This window comes from Phyllostomus discolor, chromosome 7 (assembly GCF_004126475.2).
Source record: "Phyllostomus discolor isolate MPI-MPIP mPhyDis1 chromosome 7, mPhyDis1.pri.v3, whole genome shotgun sequence".
NCBI lineage: Eukaryota > Metazoa > Chordata > Mammalia > Chiroptera > Phyllostomidae > Phyllostomus > Phyllostomus discolor.
In genome coordinates, this window is record NC_040909.2 from 62796640 (window position 1) to 62818887 (window position 22248).

General features: G+C 41.4%; 1 protein-coding gene across 1 annotated transcript in view; it reads right to left on the reverse strand.

Moving 5' to 3' along the window:
• Nucleotides 1-22248, reverse strand: part of EOGT (EGF domain specific O-linked N-acetylglucosamine transferase) — a 50033-nt gene that overhangs the window by 1792 nt on the left and 25993 nt on the right. Inside the window, 7 exon segments of the mRNA XM_036031003.1 lie at nt 3051-3153; nt 4870-4989; nt 8873-8934; nt 14445-14516; nt 15397-15483; nt 15605-15677; nt 16563-16654. Coding sequence (XP_035886896.1) covers nt 3051-3153; nt 4870-4989; nt 8873-8934; nt 14445-14516; nt 15397-15483; nt 15605-15677; nt 16563-16654 — 609 coding nt within the window.

Here is a 22248-nt window from a genome sequence, read left to right on the forward strand (position 1 = left end):
GGCTGAATAGAAAAAAAAAAGCCTTAGGGACATAAGCTGCTAAGGAGACAAAAACCTATCCCCTCTATCATATCCCCCTGCTTGGCCCAAGCAGATGAGTGGTTAGCCAACGATGGGTAAGATTCCCCAAGGGAGGAACAACCTAAGACAGGCACAGTTGTGAAGGGACTATCAGGGAAGGACTTAGGGGACTTTAGAGAAGGGATGAGGAAACTTCACCCCTAGGCTTTGTTATAGCCTGAGTCCTCATCCTATCTGTAAAAACTCTCCTGATGTTTGGCTGCCTTGCTTTCCCCGCCTGACTCAGACCTGAAATAATGCCTTTAGGGGGCGCAGCCCTGCGCTGGAATGGGTGGTTTCCAGGGGTAATTAGGCCAGAGAAAGAATGCATTAAATCCTATAAAACCTGCTTTGCTAAGAATGCTCTCAAGCTCTGCATACTAAATGTTTAGGGTCCAAGCACAAAATGAATTTATTTCCCCAGGTTTTATGGCCAATTGGCATCACTCTATCTACCAGACCCTGACTGAAAAAGACCCTCAGATCCCAGAAATATTATTTGTAAACCATATGTCCTTTCTTTGATATGTATTCCTACAAAAGCTAAACTCAAAAAAAAGCCCAAGGAAAAAGGTGCTCAGGGCTCTTCTCTGAGAGATTAGCCAGCCTTTTCTCCCCAAGCAGATCTTGTCTTGGCAGTCTTATTTCACCCAAAATGCTGGGGGACACTGCAGGACAGGGTCCCCCTCAGGCTACTATAACAATGAGCATTGTTCCACAAAGCAAAAGCAAAATGTCACTGATTCGACTCCTGGTCAGGGCATATGCCTGGGTTGCAGGTTCAATCCCCAGTTGGGGTGCATACAAGAGACAACCAATCGATGTTTCTCTCCCTGTTTCTCTCCCTCCCTTCCATGCTCTCCACAAATAAATAAATAAAACCTTTTAAAAAAATTTAGTGTGCATATTAGTGTAGGAACATCAGAGCTGGGGACAGCTTCCTGAGATGGGTACCCAGAAGATGTTGCTGACAGGTGGGCCTTCACTGTGGGGCCCCTTCCTGAGGTAAGGATGCCATGTGGCCCTGTGGCTGGTCTGGATGGGGAGAGACTTCTCCAGGAGTCCAGATGTGAGGACACACAAAACGGACTGGAAGCCCTGGGACATCAGTAGGTCAGGTGACCCACCAAGTGTGGCCTGTGTCCCAGGTAGCAGTAAAGGTGAAGTAGTTCCACAGCCACCCATCCCCCACCTCCCAGCAGCCCTGCTCCCTGGGGACCCTGTTTCAACTCCTACAGTATTGCCTTCCCCACACCCTTAGAGAGGGACCAGATCTCTCTAAGCCCTACTTGATGGGCACCTGGACCAGGGTGTCCAGCAGCTCTCCCACCCTGGGGGTGGACGTGCTGCATGTCTGACTGAAAATGGAGTGCCAGATAAAAAAAGGTTGGTCCTTGTCCGCATCTCCGGCTTGTGCAGTTACAGTTACTTCTGGTTTAAATACTGCAGAAAAATAAGCCATCTCTGATGCATGGAGACCCACTAGAGTCTGCTGTGTATGGAGAAGGGTGAAGAGCTCCTCTGCAGTGGGCTGGGGAGGCTCCGCTGACCTGGCCATTATGGCCCCAGGGCCTTGGAGGACACTGCGGGGCTGGGGAGCCCAGCCGCTGGGAAACTAGTGGCAGAGTTCCCACTAAGGCATCTTTGGGTCACAGCAACAATCCTTCAGTAAAGCATGCCACCAGCACCCCACATTCATGGTGCCTGGGGCCCTGGGGCACCCTGGACTGGCCTCAGACCCTGCAGCACCACTCTTGGCCCATGAAGGCCACTAAGCAGGTATAGGCAGAACTGTTTCCAGGTCCCTGGGCTTCCCCAGGGCGAGGAGCCTCAGGTGGGCACTAATACAGGGCCCACTCTGGGGATTCTGGCTTTACCGGGACAGCAGTAGGTGTGGTAGCCACTCCTCTGGGCCAAGCACTACTATCTCAACTGGGAGGAGGCCACACCAGCCCCACAGGACACACCTAGCTGAAACCCCTTTGAACAAAATCTCCAAGATGACATGGTCCTGGTTCCAGCCAGTGCTGCCAGGACTGCACAGACGTCGCTGGTCTCTGGGAAGACCTCCTCACTAGGGAGGGTGACCCTCTCACCCAGGTGCAGCTGTGCTCTCACTCAAGCACCACCACTCACAGCTGGTAGCAGTGTGCCTCCTCCAACAGCAGGCTGATAGCCTTGAAGTTACCACGAGCAGCAGTTTTCAGTCTGAAGAGAGCTTAGGAGACAGCAGAAAATCTCCCCATTTTGGTCAATGAAACAGTGTTGCTTAAACTATCCTGAATGCTGGGCTCAGTGCCAGTAAAGAGGTGGCTCATTCTGGAGTCAGGGCACGTGGTGAGCAAGACCAGGATGCTGCTGGGCCTTGGGCTATCCATGTGCACAGGTTCCTTGGACTTGGTGAGCGGGGCTGGCAGTGGGATCCCCCCGGCAGCCATGGGAGACACAGGTGACCAGGTGGAAGACAACGGCAGCAAGCTTCTTCCTTCCTCAGTAAGGCACTGCCTTGGGCTCAAAGCGAGGACTCATAGGCTACTCCTTGCAGTGAGGCATCTAGGCTTCCATCGCTGTCTGCTGCTGGGATTATCATTGGAGCCCCAGGCTTTACACTTGGACCAGAACTTCCTGTGCTCCCTGTGATGAACCCACCAGCGTTGAACAATGACCCTTTCCCAAGACCACTCAGAAAGAAAGCAGAGCAGATCTGGCTCAGGTACAACCCTGCACCCCCCAACCCCCACCTTTGCTTGCTGCTACACTGTCTGGTCACTCTGGTCTCCTCCTGGAGTTACTTTCTGGCCCTGAACCCCCCTCTACCCCTCAAGAGATTAATTTCCCCCTTCTTCCAATTTGCAAATATGAGCGGTAACAATTCACTATTCCACAAAACAATTTATTCTTGGATTGAAGTTTAATAACAGTTTTTCATAACTAGACACTTAAAACTTATTAAAAAGCAAAACCAAGGTGAGCTTGCCATTTAAGTTTACCTTATCTTGAGGAAAGACTTTGTTCTGTCTTTGCCAAGTGATATAATGTATGCCTCTGAGCCTGGCCAGGTCCAGGTAGCAACGCTCATCTCCACAGTTGTACCTAAGGGACCAAAGGCATCCACACGTGAGACTGAAGTTTTTGCCCAATCCACCTTCCAAATAGGTTCTTGCAGAAGTTTGTGTAAACAGTAAACAAGACTGAGGGAGACTATAGGGTGGGGCAAAAGTGGTTTTACAGCTGTATGTGAAATAGTTTATTCTTATATTATTATTTTAATTATTGTATTATTTTTCATACAAACATCAATAAACCTTCTTTTGCAAAACCCTGTATTTTTATAATATTCTCATAACTAGATTACCTTAACTTTATGAAACAGTATACAATGGAGACTGACCTTTATCAATAGGGCTGACTATGAATTTCATATTTTGTCATAATACCTGTCTTTGCACTGTGGACTTGGGGTAGGTAACACTTCCAAAGGTCAGAGAGCTAGTGAATCAGAAACTAAACCCAGGCCTGCTGAATTCCAAGGTCTAGGCTTTCTCAATTACATTTCTTTACTTCCTCCTTCCTTCCTTTCTTCTCTCTCTCCCTCTAAGAGAAATAAAGACGAGATAGAATTCACAATTATCTGGCTATTTCTCTAACATGTATATTTTAAAATATTTTTGCATGGTGTGGAAGTTCATGACAATGTTTTTCTACAAAAGTTGCCAATTTAAATACTGAGTCAAGTCATTTTTAAAATGGAACCATAACATCAAGATATTTGGACGCAAAGCGGGGAAACCTGGTAACAAGTGGTGTGTCAGAACTAAAGAGGAGGCAGAGTGTAGAATTATTAAGGGTGAGAAGGCCACATCTCTATAACCAGCCACTGAGGTGGAGGAGCCTTCAGGGCAATCACTTGCACCCTGACACCTCACTTCCTATGTGTGAATCAGTGAATACTAGGTGAAGTGGTCAGCTTGTTTTGGAGCTCTGTTCTTCATGAGATACACAGGTTCTCAAACTCTACTTTTTTAAAATTGTGATAGAAAATATAAAATGTATCATTGTAACCATTTCTAGTATAGAGTTCAGTAGTGGTAAGTATATTTACATTGATGTGTAACCCAATCTCTAGAACTTTTCATCTTGAAAACTTACACTCTGTCCCCATTAAACACTAACCCCTCCTCTGCCCCCAGTTCCTGGCAACCACCATTCTGCTTTCTGTCTCTGTGAATATGACCATTCTAGGAACTTTCTATGAGTGAAACCATATAGTATTTGTCCTTTTGTGACTGGCTTATTTCACTTCACATAATGCCCTCATTGTCCAGCCACGTAGTTTCATGTGATGGAATTTCCTTCCTTATCAAGGCTGAATAGTATTCCATTGTGTGTATAGACCACATTTTGTTTATCCACTCATCCCTTGACAGACATTTGGGTTGCTTCCACATCTTGACTGCTGTGAACATGAGTGTGCAACACACAGCTTCTCTTTTAATATAGTAATTACAGTGAGTGTGGGAGATGCTCAGGTTAAGAGGCACACAGGAAGGAACCCCAAGTAAGAAATCACCGAGTCACATCTTCTGCTGAGATAGAGGAGGAAGGGGCAGGTTTCCTTGCTTTGTGAAATGGCAGACTTCATATTTTTAGCTTTAGTTCTTTTTTTTCTTTCCAGATGTCTATATGATATAACTTCCCTAGAATGATTAAATATTGAGCCTTTTGATTCTCTTAGTAAAAGACTCAGCATGCATGGAAAGATCATTATGAGGTAGCTGCCTCAATGTAAAACTGCCCCCAAACACTTACAGCTCAAATACTGCAGCCCAGTCTGGCAGGAAAAGTAAATGGGTAAGACCAGCTCCGTGCATTCCAATAAATATATCTGTGTTGTGGGTGATCCTTAGCTGATCCAAAAACCCAAGTTCCCTGTGTACATACAGAACAACAAAAGACAGATAGAAAAAAAAGAGAAAGCACTAAGTTGAGTTGAGCTCATGACTCATAGTTAAAACATTTATGAGTGTCTTTCCCAACTGAAATCACATTCACCATATGTTTTTTTGCCATTTCAAGCCTACTCCAGTATTTAATAACTTAATACTCAATAATTTAACATTTTTCTAAAGTAAACTCTCTTTTTTAAAAACCTAAGTGTATTTAATTTAGAAGGAAACTTTTATAGCCATCTTAGATGGAAAACCATTAACATATGACATAAACAAAACTATAAAAATTGATATAATCAAACTAAAAAGTATTATTCAAACCTAAGTAAATACCATTGTAAGGTAAAGCTCTAAGCCTGATGCCTGCTTTCTCTTTATGAAAAAGTGAAACTAGCAAGGGTTGAAAAGATGTTATGGTATACTTGCACTAAATGAGAAATTATTTCCTTAAGATGATAAAGTGGTTTTTTAAAATAGGAAATTAATTCCTCCTTGTGTGAGTTGACTTATTCAATGCCATCTGAATAACTTAAATTATCTCGATACAACCAAGCAGTTTCTTGCCTTTGCAACAGACTAATCCACAATTTTATGCATGCTAAGACTGTAAAAGTGCTCTTTGAATTCAAGACACTAAAAGATGTGAAAATCTGAACTAAAATTGATGCCAAAAAGTTCACCAAAGTGAGTCTGGGAAGAAATCCTGGAATGAGAATAACACAAACATAATGGGATTAGACCTCCCAGTCCCACTTACCCAAACTAGAGAAAAATAAATAATCAAGATTTTTAACTTAAGAAGGGAAAGTAAATTTCTTCTTAATCAGTTCCTTCTCTTTAAGATCTGCCTCTCAAAATACAACAAAAATCCCGCACCCACACAAAGAAAGGAAGACAATGATACCATGTGTCTCACATGAGGTACACATGCATCAGTTTCCCTAGGAGTGCCACTGATGCAAGGGAAAGATAGGACACCATCCAGGTGAATATAGGCAGAGAATTGCCAGTTATGGAAAATGTCTATGGCTTGGGCATCACCAATATCCATGTGATTACATTACTAACATGGTCCTCAAATTGGGAAGGTCTGAATTTATTATCATTTTCCTTCATCTGAGAAACCCAGTCAATAGCAAAGCCTCAGGGGCACATCTCTGCTCCTCCATTCTGTTAGCCCGATGCCTGGCCACTTCTTGCATGCTATATTTCTTCATGTGACAATGAGGGTGGTCACCAGGGCACAGTAAAATTCATAAAACAAGAATAACTTTGCCAACCTCACAGGACTGTTGGAAGAGTGAGATAAGATAAAGCAAAGCATAATAATAAGTCTCAATATAGGGTCACTGTTCTTAATAACTTGTAGGAGACCATTCTGCATGGTGTGGGTCCAGCTCCCATCAGGAGATGCACAGGACCCACGACACGGATAGGTTCTCCTGTGGGGAATCAGGCCTACAATTTACCTAGGCCACTGAGTCTTGCTTTTTGCTAAAACTCCCTCACCATGAATTGATAACATTTACTGCAAAGCAACTTCCTAAAAACCATGCTAAACCTTCCAAGGATGAGTGTAACTGGTCCAACTACTTTTGCCTTTTCATTTGCAAACATCCCTCTTCTGTGATGTGATTACCAGCATCCTCTCCTTTGTTTTCTGTATAAGGTAACCACCTAAAGTGAGCCTGTGCATATTTAATGAGGACCTTCTTGTAATGTGCCCAGTAAGACAATAAAAGCTCATTGGAGTGAGGACCTAGGCTTTTGCTCCCCTCGAGAGAAAAGCCATGCTGTCCCTTTTCCTCCACAGAACTCGGTAGTCCGTGTGAATTTGTCTCATATTTCATCTATAATGACGAGGACCCCGCGAGGCAGGGTCCGCATCAATAATTGTTACTTATTTTTATTTAGTGTCTAGAGTCCTCAAGACAAGAGCCATACTAGCCACATGACTGCATTCCTACTTCAAAGCCTGTGACCAGCTCATGGTAGGACCCCAATAAAGATTTGTGTGAAAGAAAGAATGAATGTGTGATGAGTGAGATGCAACACTGATAAGTTTAAACCTGTCTACATTAGATACCCTTATGCTGGTAAATGTACACTTGTTCTTTTTTAACACAGAAACTGTTCATAAAATTCAGTTTGGAAAACAAGATGATGATTGTGGGTGGATGAGGGTGGGAGACAAAGCTTTCACCTTTCCTTTGGACCTATGTAGCTTTGACTTTCCATCCAGATACACACACTGCCTTTGTGGCATTACTGTTTTTACATCAACAGAGGTTAGCTAGACAGTGACAGGCATATTCGGTCTTGTGAAGCTTTTTACTTGTATTGTTACATTACAACGCGGTGGGGGGTGGGGCTTGGACAATATACTATTACCAAAAGGAACCCCCCAGGTTTGTTATGTCCGCTGCCAGAGGAAAGATGTCTCTCAATGCCAAAGATTTGTGAGAAGGAAATGTTTATTTAATGCTATACAAACTTAAAGTAGTGACCTAATGTCTTCATCAAAATCCCAAAGTCCCTTAAAATACCCACAAACACACACAGTCCTTCCTTCCCCCCTTTGGCCAGTCTGGGGTACCGTATCTCAGGAAAAGAAATGGAAGTCCATGGCTAAGGCAACCCCCGGTTCTTCCCAGTAATCTGTCTTGGCTGGTAGGCCTCCCTTGGTTCCCGGCACCATCAGCTCTATCACCGGGATCTCTACTAAAGCCAGGTGGTGGTTCCCCCTTCTAAAGCTGTGGGGGTCTCCACTCTGGCAAAGCCGAGTGGCTCTCTCTCTCTCTCTCACAGGGCTGTAGGGGTCCCCACTCTGCTAAAGACCGAGTGGTTCTCTCTCCTAGGGTCATGGGAGAGAGAACCCACTCTGGCAAAGCCATGTGGTTCTCCCTGCACAATGGCTGCCTCATCTGGGTTTTAAATCCCTCCACCAATCCTCTGCAGCCCCATTTCTGATGCCTCTCACCATTGGCTATACTTGCCAGCACTCCCATATCCTTCCAGCTTCACTGGGTTGCCATCGTGGGTCTGGGCATGCGTGGCCCCGTGTCATGGAGCCAATCCTCTCTAAGCTCCCATGCAGGTGCTGTAACTTGGGGGACCTGCCCCCCAGTTACGTCTTGGTGGGGAAGTTATTTCCATCACCCACTGGCTCAGAGCATGGCCACAGCTATTTAATACCAGTTAAAGGTTATAAACATGTTAAATGACCACACCAGAGGTTAGCTGCAAAGTTGTTGCTATGCAAAACAGCTCTCAATGGCCCTGCTCCATGTGCCCCTTCCTCCAACCCACACCTGTGCAGGGAGAGGTGAGGACATCCTAATATTTCCTGGACACCCTGAGTTCTGGACCCCATTCCAAATCCCTATTTGGGGCCCCACTCTTGGCTGCACCCTGTTACAGTATCAGAATTTTAATAGCAGTGTAAATGTTTTATAAGATTGTATAAAACTTTCATATTGTTCTATGACCCTCAAATTATTCACACATAACTAATTTTAGGTCAAAAGTTGAAACCTGGCAGTTAATAAGGCAAATTTATAGGTCTACAACATTTTTTAAAAATTCAGAATTAGTTGCCAATGTAAAAATCCAGACATTTCACATGAAAATACAAATTCATCATTCCTCTTGAAAAATGAGATGGTAAACAACATCAGGCCCCTAACAGCCAAAGAGCAACCATGCCTGTGCCCTGACCTGCCCACTTCATTCACTGCTAGTGTCTGCTTGTCCCTTCCAACTAAAACGCCAACAACTCCAGTTTGAAAAATCCTTTCTATTTTCCATTAATTCATCTAGAAAAAAAGGTGACAGCTTCTGCCCGAGGGTGCACAATTACTTACTTATACTTGTAATCGACAATCTGGACTTCAAATGTAGATACCGTTTTCAGTGCGTTTACAAGCTGGGAAAATAACAGGAACATTTAAAATTTCTTTTCCTTCTCTACAGTTTTACTTTTCTTTGAGTCCTCACATTTCTTATTTCTCATACAAAATATTTTCCACATATTAAATATCCTTCAGGTCTATTGCTCTACTAACCCTTTACTGAGTTCAAATGTTGGCTCCCCCCCAGGACACACTGCCTCCCAAAAATTATGCTGCACTCGGATGTCATGAGGCTGAAAGGAGAAAGTTCAGGGGAGCAAAGTGCTCTGGACAGAGACTCACTAAATGTTAACTGTTATTATTACCATTTGCTACTTATTCCCTCAAGTTTCAACATGTAATTTCCTGGGCACTTTGTTCCACATGATGTTAAGAATTTTTTTCTATCCATTATCTCATTTCAAATAAACCACTAGCACCTTGGGCCTCATCCTCTGAAAATACTGAGTTCTTAGCAGGAAAACATTTTCAATATTTCTATACAGAAAAACAATTATTCTTTTAGCATACAGAAAGTAAAAAAGCAAATTAATCTATTATTAAAATCATAGCCATGGCTCTCCAGTCCTTCAGAATTAGGCCACCTTAACCCAACACTGTGGCTCCTGCTCTTCAGAAACATACGCGCCATGTCCCGCACCTGTGTCCTGTGCTTGTGTCCTGCGTCTGTGGCATACAGAATGCACAACATTGATGGCTACAAAAGCATCACTGATTGTGCACTTAAATTATGCTGGCATTTTTTAAGGGTTAGGTTACTTAATCTTCATAAAAGTCCTACCAAGGAAATATTACTATTATGTGCATTTTGTAAGTGATATACCAGAAGCTTAGAGAAGTTAAGTAATTTTCCCAGGATTGTAACTGCAAAGCCCCTACAGATCCTTTCCTAACAAGGCCCGGAACCAAAGTTTCAACTTTGGAATGCCACTATGACTAACACTGTGAATCCTTAATTGACCCCATGGAACCGTTCAAAGGATCAGATGTGACTGGTACCTGAAGACTGGGACCTTTCAGAAGTTAAGGCCCATCTTCCAAGAAGATCCAGTGCTGAAACCCCTTAAAATCCCACCCCAAACCCGGAGCCTTCCCTCCCATCTCTTTGCCTTTCTTTTTCTCCAAAGTAGATGTCACAGTACTGGCTCCTGTGTATGTCAGGCAGCATCCCTGGCTCAGTGACAATTTGGGCAGCAGAAAGCAAGAGGCCTTGTGACCACTGCCGAAGGCCCTGAAAGTGACCAGAACAGCCACTTACAGGCTTTCTCAGCTGATGGCAAGCTCCAGCCCCAATGGCCTACTTTCTACTTTCACTTTTGGGTAAAGAAATAGTGGCTGAGTCACCTCTTTGTCTAAAGCTTCATGGACTGTGGAGTAGAGCCTCACCCTGGGAAGCTGTGTCCGGCACAGTCCCAGGTCTTGGATGTCTGTCTGGAAGAGTTCTTAATCTACTGCACTATTCTGTTTCACAAAGTTTGTGGAGATTTAAGGCTGTGTATGCTGCCCTCTTCAGCCTTCCCTGAGGGAGGTGACTGCAGCAATTATTGGCATCCAGTCCTGGCCCTGAGCTACTATGTGGTGATCACTGAAGCTCAGCCACAGGGTCCCCGCTATAGAGTGCAGCCTGAGGTGCAGTCATGTGTGTATGTGTGTGTGTGTGTCGCACCTACTCCCTCAAACCCCCTGCAAGGGCACTGAACTCAGTCCCAAGCTCTGCAGTCAGTTCAGACAGGAGCCCCATATTAATTATCTTCAAAGTGGAAAGTCATTAACCCTTAATCTAAGTTACCAATATGTTTGATACCTTTTATTGTCACTTTGGGTAAATGGGCAATTTAATATTGTTTCATAGTGATATACAATTTTTTGGTCAAGTATGTTTGACAAACTTCCCAGGGCCCAGGTTTTAAAAGGAGACATTTTCTTAACCTGAAAATGGATTTCGGTTATTCCCCTGTAATGCCTCAAAGATTTGTTCTCTTTCTCCCTATAAAAATTTTTCTTAAACTAATTTGGCCTATTTAATATACTAAAATTACATGGAAAGATTTGTCAAGTAAAGAAATAATTCTAGTTGCTATCTTAAAATGTTAAATATTATTGCAATATATGTTTAAATTTCACTGTCAATTGAATACTGAAGACATGACTCAGAGAAAAGCCTGCCAGGTAAGAGACATGACAGAAAGTAGAGCACTTGGACAGCATCAGGCGGGGTACCTGCTGTGGCTGGGGTGTTGCCAAGGCCAGCCCCAGGGCAAAGCCCAGGCTGTGGGCTCCAAGCTCCATGCAGGAATGGGAGCGGCAAGAAGGCCCACACCAACCCCCTGGGATCCACCAAGTCATGCCATCCCTGGCTCAGTGGAAGTGGATGCCTGGTAATGGGACTTAATTGAGGGGCCCGAACAAGGGCCCAAGAAGCACCCATGCACTTTCCTTGACAGAGTTTTTGAGGCTCACAACATGACATGATACAATAAGCTGCAGTGCTCACCTCAACACTTACCAGCATACAATCAAGATCCAGTAAGGCGCTTGCTCAAGAAACAACCATGGGCAAAACCCCAGGAGCCTGCTGACTGAAAGGGTTGTCCCCATTTAGGGCCACAGCATTGTACATATTTAAATAAGAGAATCACTGGAGATGAGAATGTCCTAATCGCAGGAAAGGATGGGGAAGGAAGTCCCCACAGGTAAGCCCATTACTAACCAGCTATGGCAGGCCCTGGGGAGCCTCAAGGTTCTTTCATTTAAACAACAAACCCTGGGTGACAACTGCTGTGGGACAGAGATTCATAGACTTTCTAACTGATACTGAAGCTACATGTTCTATCCTAAATATCAAACAAGGCCTCCTCCCCCAAAACCATAGCTATTACAGTTGTTGGGAGGGAAATACCCCCACGGACCCTTCCTTCAGCCATTCAAATGTCATGTAGGGGAAATACTTTTTTAAAAAGATTGTATTTGTTTATTTTTAGAGAGAGAAGAAGGGAAAGAGAGAAATATCAATGTGCAATTGCCTCTCCCGTGCCCCCTACTAGGGACCTGTCCCACAGCCCAGGCATGTGCCCTGACTGGGAATCGAACCAACGACCCTTTGGTTCACAGGCTGGCACTCAATCCACTGAGCCACACCAGCCAGGGCAGAAATCACATTTAAAACACAACTTTCTACATATGCCTGAATATATTCTCTTGTTGGGATGAGATCCACTAACAAAATTAAATGCCCACCAGATTTCCTCACCAGAAAAAAATCAACATTAATGTCCTACCAGATCAAGCCTGTGCCCTCCAAGTTGTGCAATTACAACTGGAAGACAAGCCTCAACCAGATATCCATGAATAAATTCTACAAAAAGTAAGAGAAATGTTTGGGCTGACAGAGGCCAGGAAAAGCCAAGCTGATGACCCAGTAATAGTAAAACTTCATCCAGGTAATAAAATTCCAAATTTGAAAAATACCCTTTGGAGAGACCTGCAAAAGAAGGTATAAAGCCACAGATAGCGACATTTCTTTTTTCCTTTATTTTTTACAGAGGGGTAGAAGGCAGGGAAAAAGAGAGGAAGAGAAACATCAGTCAGTTGGCTCTTTCACACGCCCAATCAGAATCAAACTGGTGACCTTTCACTTTATGGGATGAGGCCCTACCAACTGAGCCACACTGATCAGCATAGATCACCACCTTTCTTAAATGCTAATTAATCTGACCATGTCACTCCCCACATACCACTCTAAGCCTGCCAGTGCAAAAACACCCAGCACAGGGGATAATAGTTTTGTATAGGACTTGAGAGCCAAACTATAGAGGATATATATATGATGGCACCAAATCCTTTTACTTTGCTTACAGCTTGATCTGGAGACCTCTGCTAGTTTATAGTTCTGGACTAAAAAGATGTCTTTTATTGTATACCCCAGAGTCCTGTTTGCCTTTGAATGGGACAATCCAGAAACTAATGGGAAACAATATTGCTGGATGGTACCTCCACAAGGCATAGCCTAGAAAAGACAGAAAATATGCAAGGCCCTCAGAAATTACATGCTTCATGAACTTCTCAGTGTACAGAAAATACTGAAAAGATGAGTAAGTCAGGAAGCCAACTTGCCCTGGCTGGCATAGCTCAGTGGATTGAGTGCGGGCTGCGAATCAAAACAGGTTCAATTTCCAGTCAGGGCACATGCCTGGGTTGCAGGCCAAGCCCCCAGCAACCCCACATTGATGTTTCTCTCTCTTTCTCCCTCCCTTCCCTCTCTAAAAATAAATAAATAAATAAAATCTTAAAAAAAAAAAGAAAGTGAAAAGACAACCCATGGAATGGGAGAAAATATATAAAAAAAAAAAGAAAGAAACCAACATAACTTGGAATAAGGTTCTATCAGCTGCCCTGCTTAAGGTAAGAGTAGTCCCCTACAAGCAAGCTCCATTGATTCCTGCATGAAATATTATATGGGAAACCCTTCCTTAAGCATATTGTAAAAAATTAGATGCTATAAAATGTGTGCTATCTCTAGATGCTGCTTTATCTGGCCCTCAAGACTTGGAAAAATCAACACCAATGGTCATCTACTACTTAATTAGAACAGTCTGTGAACTCCCTCTAGTTAATTACTTTTCAAAAGAAACAGGGCAACAGACCCCACCTGGCCAAGAAGAGAAGACACAGACACCTAGAAAGAAGACTACTTCCTCCCAGGAGTTTGTACCAGGCCTGTATAAACTGAATTATCTATCCTAACTGCTCTTATTTGGGTTTGAACCATGTTTTACTTTCCTGGTTGTGATATTTGCTTATATGGGCCTAGTATTCTAAGCATATTTCTTATGCTTCCTTCACTCTCCCTGACTTACTGTCCCCTTATCAGCAGGAAATGGCTATAGCAGTCATCACCTATGTTCCCCCAAGACTGAGGAATGAAGAACAAAATGAGGAATTTGTAAACTGGTCCTATTCTGTTTCTAGCAAGTCCCGGAACCATGACCCAGCACATGAAGTTCTTGATACATTTTTGTGGAATAATCTTACTGTTGTGACATCTTCCAGCCACATTGTTGTACACATGCTGATCTTACTGAAGTTAAATATAATTTATGAGTTGATGCTACTGAAATCAGTTTGGGAGTTTAATAAGTGGTTGGTGCCTTTCAATAAAAATCTAATAAATGAAGGCCCTGGCTGGCATAACTCAATGGATTGAGCGTGGGCTGTGAACCAAAGTATCGCAGGTTCGATTCCCAGCCAGGGCACATGTCTGGATTGCAGACCCTGGCCCCCAGCAACCACACATTGATGTTTCTCTCTCTCTTTTTCTCCCTCCCTTCCCTCTCTGAAAATAAATAAATAAATCTTAAAAAAAATTCAGACTTTCATTAAAAAAAAATCTAACAAATGAACTGGACATAACCTTTTCTAAAGGCTAATAATTGAATCAAATTGAAACATTTACTGCAATGTGAAAAACTAAAGCATACCAGTTATAGAAAGTTAATATGATGACATTAAAAATACAGAGAAAAACTAACCTCATTTTGGTTAGTATTTTCCGGTATTCTGTGCTCCGTGCAAGAAGGGTGACTCTAATTTTTCCATCCTGTAATCAAAAGGAAAAGGCAAAATGATGCTGTATGTGCCTAGACAGATGAATGAACACCTGAACCTAAAGTGGGATTTTCACAAAGAGATGAAACACAATAAGAATACATTATGAAACATTTTTTAAGGCATTACTCCTTCACAGTTCTCTTAGGGAATAAAAAAAATACATTTACTTTAGCCACAGGAGACAAAACTTGTTCACTACACTTGTGTTTGGATGGTTGGGTAGATTTTTTTGAGCAGATGTTGTGTGACTCAGATGGGGATTTGGCAGTGGAGGGGAAGTATGACAAAGGAAAAGGTACGGGAAGAAAAGCACATTCTTCCACTATCCCTAGTTTATCTTCATATAGGTGGTAGACATTTGATTTCAGATCACTCTGGTTCAGAAGTTGTTAATACAGGAAACACTCACTGTCTTCTGAGTATTTCTTTTTCTGCAAAGGTGGTATTGATTTTTATTCAGGGTAAAAGTCAAGCTCATGCCCTGGCTGGCGTAGCTCAGTGGATTGAGCGCGGGCTGCGAACCAAAGTGTTGCAGGTTTGATTCCCAGTCAGGGTACATGCCTGGGTTGCAGGCCATGGACCCCCAGCAACTGCACATTGACGTTTTTCTCTCTCTGTGTCTCCCTTCCTTCCCTCTCTGAAATAAATAAATCTTAAAAAAAAAAGTCAAGCTCACCTTGGAACCTGTAAATCAGTAAGTCCTCACTTAACATCATCTCATAAATTCTGTGACTTTAAGTGAAATAATGTATAATGAAACTAGTGTAAGTATAGGCTAATTGAGTTAAGTTCCTATGGCATCTCACCAAGGTTATAATGAAATGACATTGAGTAAAACAACATTATTTGATCTGCTGTGTATTCATTACCTTGGGTCCCTCTTGTGTGATGTTCAATCTGTGTAGTATATGCTGGGAAAATGCCCTGAATAATCCAGTATTTTGACAGCCAGATATCTACAGTAAAAAATGAATATTTATATATTACTATTTCAGAAGTTAGTTATATAAGTTATGTTAAAACATTTCAAGAATAAATTTTATAAATGTGAATGTTTGCAACAGATAAGATTCTTACCAGAGGGGTATTATAAAACAGCCCATATCTCATCCGAGGGAGTAGTGAAAAAATCACTTCTTTAAAAACAAACCTAACAATACAGGTATATTAAAAGGTTAGAAAAGACAATATGTACCCTTCACACCAAAACAGCACTTATAATTACAGAAAGTAAATTTTAATTAACCTCTATTTTACATTAAAATATGTTGAAGAGCAAACTATTTCACTCAAGTGAAACTCATGTTTTTGAAAAAGGTATGAGAAAGTATTTTTAAAAGCTGCAAGTTAATAACAATGAAGATCCAGTTACCAAAAAAGAAACTAAGAGGTAAGAAATCAATAGTAATATTGGCTGGCCAAAAAGTCTGTTATGTTTTTTCCTACAATGGCTCTAGTAGTGTTTAGTTGTCTTTAACTTCATTTGAAAAATTTTGTTAAATTGCATTGTGACAGCTGTCATATCAGCATCTATTTTTGTAAAAACATCAAAATTGGTGAATTTTTGTGTAGCCATTTTAATATTGAAGATGGAAGAAAATACACATTTTGGTATATTCTGCTTTATTATTTCAAAAAAGGTAAAATGTAACTGAAATGCAAAAAAGGATTTGTGCAGTGCATGGAACAGGTGCTGTGACTGATTGAATGTGTCAAAAGTGGTTTGAGAAGTTTCTTGGTACTATTGACATTTTGGCCAAATAATTCTTTGCTGTGGGGTTGTCTTATGCACTGGAAGACATTTAGCAGCACCCCTGGCCTCTGCTCACTAGAAGCCAATAGCTGGAGGTAACTGACACAAAGTCAATAAAATTATTAGTGAAAATGAAAAATGGGTCTTTTATATTATGGAGAAAACTAAATGGACTTTTGGCTAACCCAATAGCTAATAGGAACTCACACTAAGTATTTATCTGATGTGTGAGTCATCTGTAATGACAATTATTTACAGACATTTCAGTAAAGTTTCCCATACCCTTTGGAATCATAAGTTTTCAAATGTATCACATCATAATCAGTAAATGCTTTCCATGTGTCAGAAAACAGGTCACCGTATCCATAGGAGCTCTGAAAGTGGAAATAAAATAAGTTAGAGCAATAAAGCCATTCAACATGGTTTTCCAAGAATGCAACAATGTACCTACCTTGTTAGTGCAAAAACTAATGATCCTAACAAGTCCATAAAATTCACAGAAGACAGATTTTTCACTTTGGGTCTTATTTGGTGTAATTTCATCAAAAATAATCATCACAATTATAATCTTAGTCTGCTAAAAGTGGTTTGTCTTTCCACCCTAACCCTTTGTATTTTCATGTCTAAAACTAGTTGTGGGGTTTTTTTCCTGTGAGTTTTCTATCCAAATTACAGATGCACACAACACATACATACACCACCATTAGTACACACTCTGATATTTGGGTATTACTTTGGAAAGAAATTCAGAACAAGAAAATGTGTAACTGTATGAAATCAACTACCCATTGTCTAATACTTAATAATTCCCCATTAACATTAGAATAAGAGTAAAATCATAATAATAACAGCATTTTGCATGTTCTTATGCTCCAGGCATTATTCTAATCACTTGACATTATTTAATACATTAAACCACTCTACAAACTTAATGAGTTGTATAATATCATTACCCCCTTTTTACAATTAAGGAAACTAAGACACAAATTTAAGTAATTTGCCTAAATCATAGAGCTGGTGTGTTTGTAGGGTTGGGATTAATTCAGTCTGTGTGGTTCCAGGCTCCATGTTCACAACCTCTGCACAGCAGTTGCCTCTCAGAGGGAATTAGTTCCTTCTAGTACATTAACCAAATGCATTGATTTTTAAAAAGCAGAAATTAATAACATGCTCCATCAGTTAAGTATATCAATTTATTTTATTTTATTTTATTTTTTCAAACTATAAGAATAATTATTTTAAAATGGTATAACTTAGATTGAAAATTCAGCCAATGGAGGAAATAAGAAATATTAAAGTCTCGGTATAGATGATGATTATGTTTATGTCTTTATCTTTATAGCACTTTTTCAGATTATAAAAATTTTACATCATACATTTTAGAGTTATTTCAAAATTACAGAGAATTGTTAAATGTGGTGATAAAAATAGTTCCTTCAATATCTCTCCAGTGCCATTCTAAGAAAGGCCCCTGAGAACACCACCAAAAGTGCAATCTTCTGGTCTGGCTCAATGAAATAAAGGACAATTAAAAGAAGTGACTAGACAGTTTCTTGAGATAAAATACCTCAGATAAAACAAGACACCTTTGAAAAAAATTTAATAATAAAATACAGAAACCTGACTCATCCCTTTCCAGGGAATCATGTAATATTCAGTAATAACCACCTCTAAAAGCTGCTTTGCCATGTCCCAAATTCAAATTCTCTGCCACAGGGAAAGGAGAAACTTTTTTCTAGTCTCATAGTGAAGAACATATCCTCCTGTGTTTGTCTCAAATTTAAACATACACATAACCTATGACTTAGAATTTCTACTTACAAGAATCTGTCCTGCAGAAATACTAGGATGAGGTATATAGGCATGTGTCCATGGGAAGGATTTTCACTGCAGCATTTCAGTAAATAGCAAAGAATTGGAAACAAACATCACATGATCCAGATGGGGACAGAGATGAATGCATGTACTGAGGCATGCAGCCAACAGAATATCAATGGAAAATGATAACCTTAAATGTCCATGACATATTAAGTTAATGTGAGAGAGCATATTTCCTATAAAGGTATAGGAAAGTCTTACAAGGCATTCTCATGTGTTAACTGCAATTACCTTTAAGGGAAATGGAATTAGAGAAGAGGAAGAATTTTTTTAATCATTACATACTTCTGTGTTGTTTTGAACTCATTATAACCAGATACTACTTACCTAATTAAAAATATAATAAAGCTGTAGTACTTCTCAGCACAAGAAAATATGGAAATTCTGCAGCAATCTCCTCTTTTATTCATTCTGTTAATAAGAGCAACCCTGTTATGCCCAGAAATTCTTCTGTAGAAGTGTCCCTTAATGCGTCTCAGGAGGTTGGTGGCCTTACCCATCCCACAGAGGAAGCCATGTGACTCAAGGGAGAGGCCAAACTGCTAAATTTTGTAAGGGACAAGAGGGAAGTCCTTATAGGGCTTCTTTATGAGAAGTTTGTAAAAAGGTCAGTAAGATCTGAAGTGCAGCCACAGCCACCACTCTGCTCCTTCACTGGGCACACTGCTCATTCCAAGGCCTTCAGAACTGCTCTGAGCATTGTCCTCTATCAGGGCTTCGAGTCACAGTCAGCCTGGGCCACAGTGTGGCTTCACTGAAGGCCTCACCAGAAAAGAGAAGTATCAGTGGTCACACACACCTTACGACTGTCCCCAGGAAACCTCCAGTACTTTGTGGGCCTCAGTTCTGTAGCAACCCAGCAGATTTGTCTGTCCTAGGAATCTGAATGAGCAACCAGCTAAGACCTCACTGATAAAGAAAACAACTTTAAAATGGATGCACAGAGAGCAGCAAAGGAGGAAGATAACAGCAGGGCACACAACATGCTGGGCCAGGCCAGTCCGGGTCTGAATGCCCTGCCACACGTGCCCAGTGACCTGAGTGACCAAGAAGCTTCTGGTGGCTGAACAGCCTACTCCTCCCAGAAGGACACAGAGAAGGGTGGGTGGGAGAAGTCAGCTCAGCTTAACTCAGTCTACTTGAGGAAGGTATGGAAAAGCATACAAGATACAAGGAAACTTCTGGGAAGTATCTAGAAAACTTTCATCCACTTAACAGGTTCTGCAGGGAACTCTAGGGAGGCACTAAAGCACTGCAGTTTCTGGGGACAGATCTGGGGTCAACCGGCCTACACAGGAACCCTGACTCCACCCCTTGCTGACCATGTTCTTGGAGGACAGCCACCAGCTGCTCAGAGCCTTGGCTTCCTCATCTATGAAATAAGCTAATAAAAACCTTGTCCACCAAGGGTTGTGAACATTAGATGAGATAACAACAGGTGTAATTTTTTTAAAAAGCACCACACTCTGAGTTAATCATTCAGGGCTGCTGATGCCCAGTGACTGTGGCCTAGAAGCACACAAAAAGAGGAAAAGAAAGGGACTATGTGCCCTTTGCTCACAGAAACATTTTGAGGAAATGAAACTGGTGGCAGCAAAACTGAAGATATGAAAACGTAAATCTATGCAAGAAGGAAACTAAAGACAGCATTCACCTCCAAGAATAAAAAAAAACGACTCTCATCAAACTTCACATCAAACCACAGGTCTCGCGGCAATAATGAAACCTTTCCTACTCAGCTCAACTATGAGCTTCACATAAATGAAAAACATGTCAGGAAAACAATTTCCCTCCTGCACAAGAAATGGAACTGCAATCAGCTGTCTAGCTCTGCTCTATGAAAATGAATATAGCATGTGTCCACTGTGCTTCTAGGTAACACTGCCTATGATTTTTAAAAAAAGATATTTAATAGGTAAATCACTGGGAAAGGGTGTAATGACTCTCATAATTGGCTGTCTCTCTTCTCGGTTCTGGGGTCTTTGCCAATGCAATTGTCCCAGGAGACATTAGGGACTATCCTGTGGGACATGAGGCACCTGAACCTGCCCAGGTGGATCCCTAGTCCTTGCACCTGAGCTGTACTATGTGAGCTGCTAGAAAGACTCTTTCCAGAGAAAATATCTGATCCTGTCCTACCAGCAAGCTGTGGTTCCCTGCAAGATCATTCTAAACAGACTTGTGCCAAGAGGGGGGCGAATGGTGTCCTGTGAGTTGGAATGTTTAGTTGAAACTTACATGACTTCTCAGTTGGTATTTCAACTTCCCAGTTTAGGCAGCCTTTCTCATGTGTATTATTGGGTTAACCAAAAAGTCCATGTGTTTTTTTCCATAAAAGAAAAGACATAGCTTTCATTTTCACCAATAATTTATTGATTTGGATATTTTGAGTATGTTGGCTATTTCCCACATGGTATAAAATTGATTATTCTCAATTAATGTCTGGATTCAATCACTATCAACTTCAACTGGTCTACCTGACCAGTTGGGTAGCATCATCCAGCAAGAAATCTCCAGCATGAAACTCACTAACCACTGTTGATATATTCAGTCAGTCATAGCACCTTCTCCATATACTGCACAAATCTTTTTTGCATTTCAGTTGTGTTTTATCTTTCTTGAAATAATAAAGCAAAATACCAAAAATATTGCATATTTTTCCATCTTCAATATTAAAAGGGCTACACAAAATTCACCAATCTTGGTAAGTTTTTTTTTTAAAGATTTTTATTTATTTTTAGAGAGGGAAGGGAAGGAGAAAGAGAGAGAGTGAGAGAAACATCAATGTGCGGTTGCTGGGGACCATGGCCTGCAACCCAGGCATGTGCCCTGACTGGGAATCAAACCTGTGACGCTTTGGTTCACAGCCACACTCAATCCACTGAGCTACGCCAGCCAGGGGTTAGTTTTTTTAATACACCTGATATGACAGCTGTCACAATACAATCTAACAAAATTGTTTTGAATGGTGTTAAAGGACAGCTAAGCACTACTAGAGCCATCTTGTGGAAAAACCAAACTTTTTGGCCAACCCAATATAAACCACATGTTCTTATCACTATCTTTGTCACAGTAACATTCAAAGCACATGTGCTATGTGTTGGGTACTCTGACTATTCATATACTATATGGTTTATTCTCAAAATGACACTCAAGTAGAGACTACAACTGTCCCGTTTCACAGTTGTGTGTATTTGGGCAACTCTGGTAGGAGTAGATTACCTTGGCAGGTACATAGGCCAGTATTGAAAGAAACAGGGAAAAAAAAGGAAAAGAGTGAGAAGGAAAAAAGACAGCACTAAAAACACATAAGCAAATAGCAGGTACAGTATTTATGTGCACACCCAGGACTCAGCATGTATAGTGAGTGCATCCATACGGCACAGCTGTCATCAAGCAGGCAGCAATGGGAAACTGCAAGTAGGCAAAGTCAAATGGTAAGACAAGGGTGCTCCCCACGAGGGTCATGCAGGGGTCACAGGGGTCAAAGGAATGACAGTCTTCTTATGTCTCCCTCAGAAAAACACAAAGGATGGGACTTTGGTCTTTGGAGATTCACCTGCCCAAAGGAGCAAAGAAATCTTCCATGGCCTCACTCTGAAGTTCATAGAATGAAAGTATAAACCTACACATGTATTGAGTTGGCCAAAAAGTTTATTTAGTTTTTTCCATACAATGGCTTTAGTAGTACTTAGTTGTCTTTAACTTCACTCAACACAATTTCTTACACTGTATTGTGACAGCTATCATATCAGATGCATTTAAAAAAATGTTATCAAATTGGTGAATTTTGTGTAGCCATTTTAATATGAAGATGGAAGAAAATATGCAACATTCTCAGCATATTATGCTTTATTATTTCAAGAAAGATAAAAATGCAACAAAAATGCAAAAAAAAAGATTTGTACAGTGTATGAAGAAGGTGCTATGACTGACTGAATGTGTCAAAAGTGGTTTGCTAAGTTTCTTGGTACTATTGATACTTTGGCCAAATAATTCTTTGCTGTGGGGCTCTCATACATCGGAAGATGTTTAGCAGCACCTCAGCCTCTACCCACTAGAAGCTAATAGGAGACAACCAATCTACTCA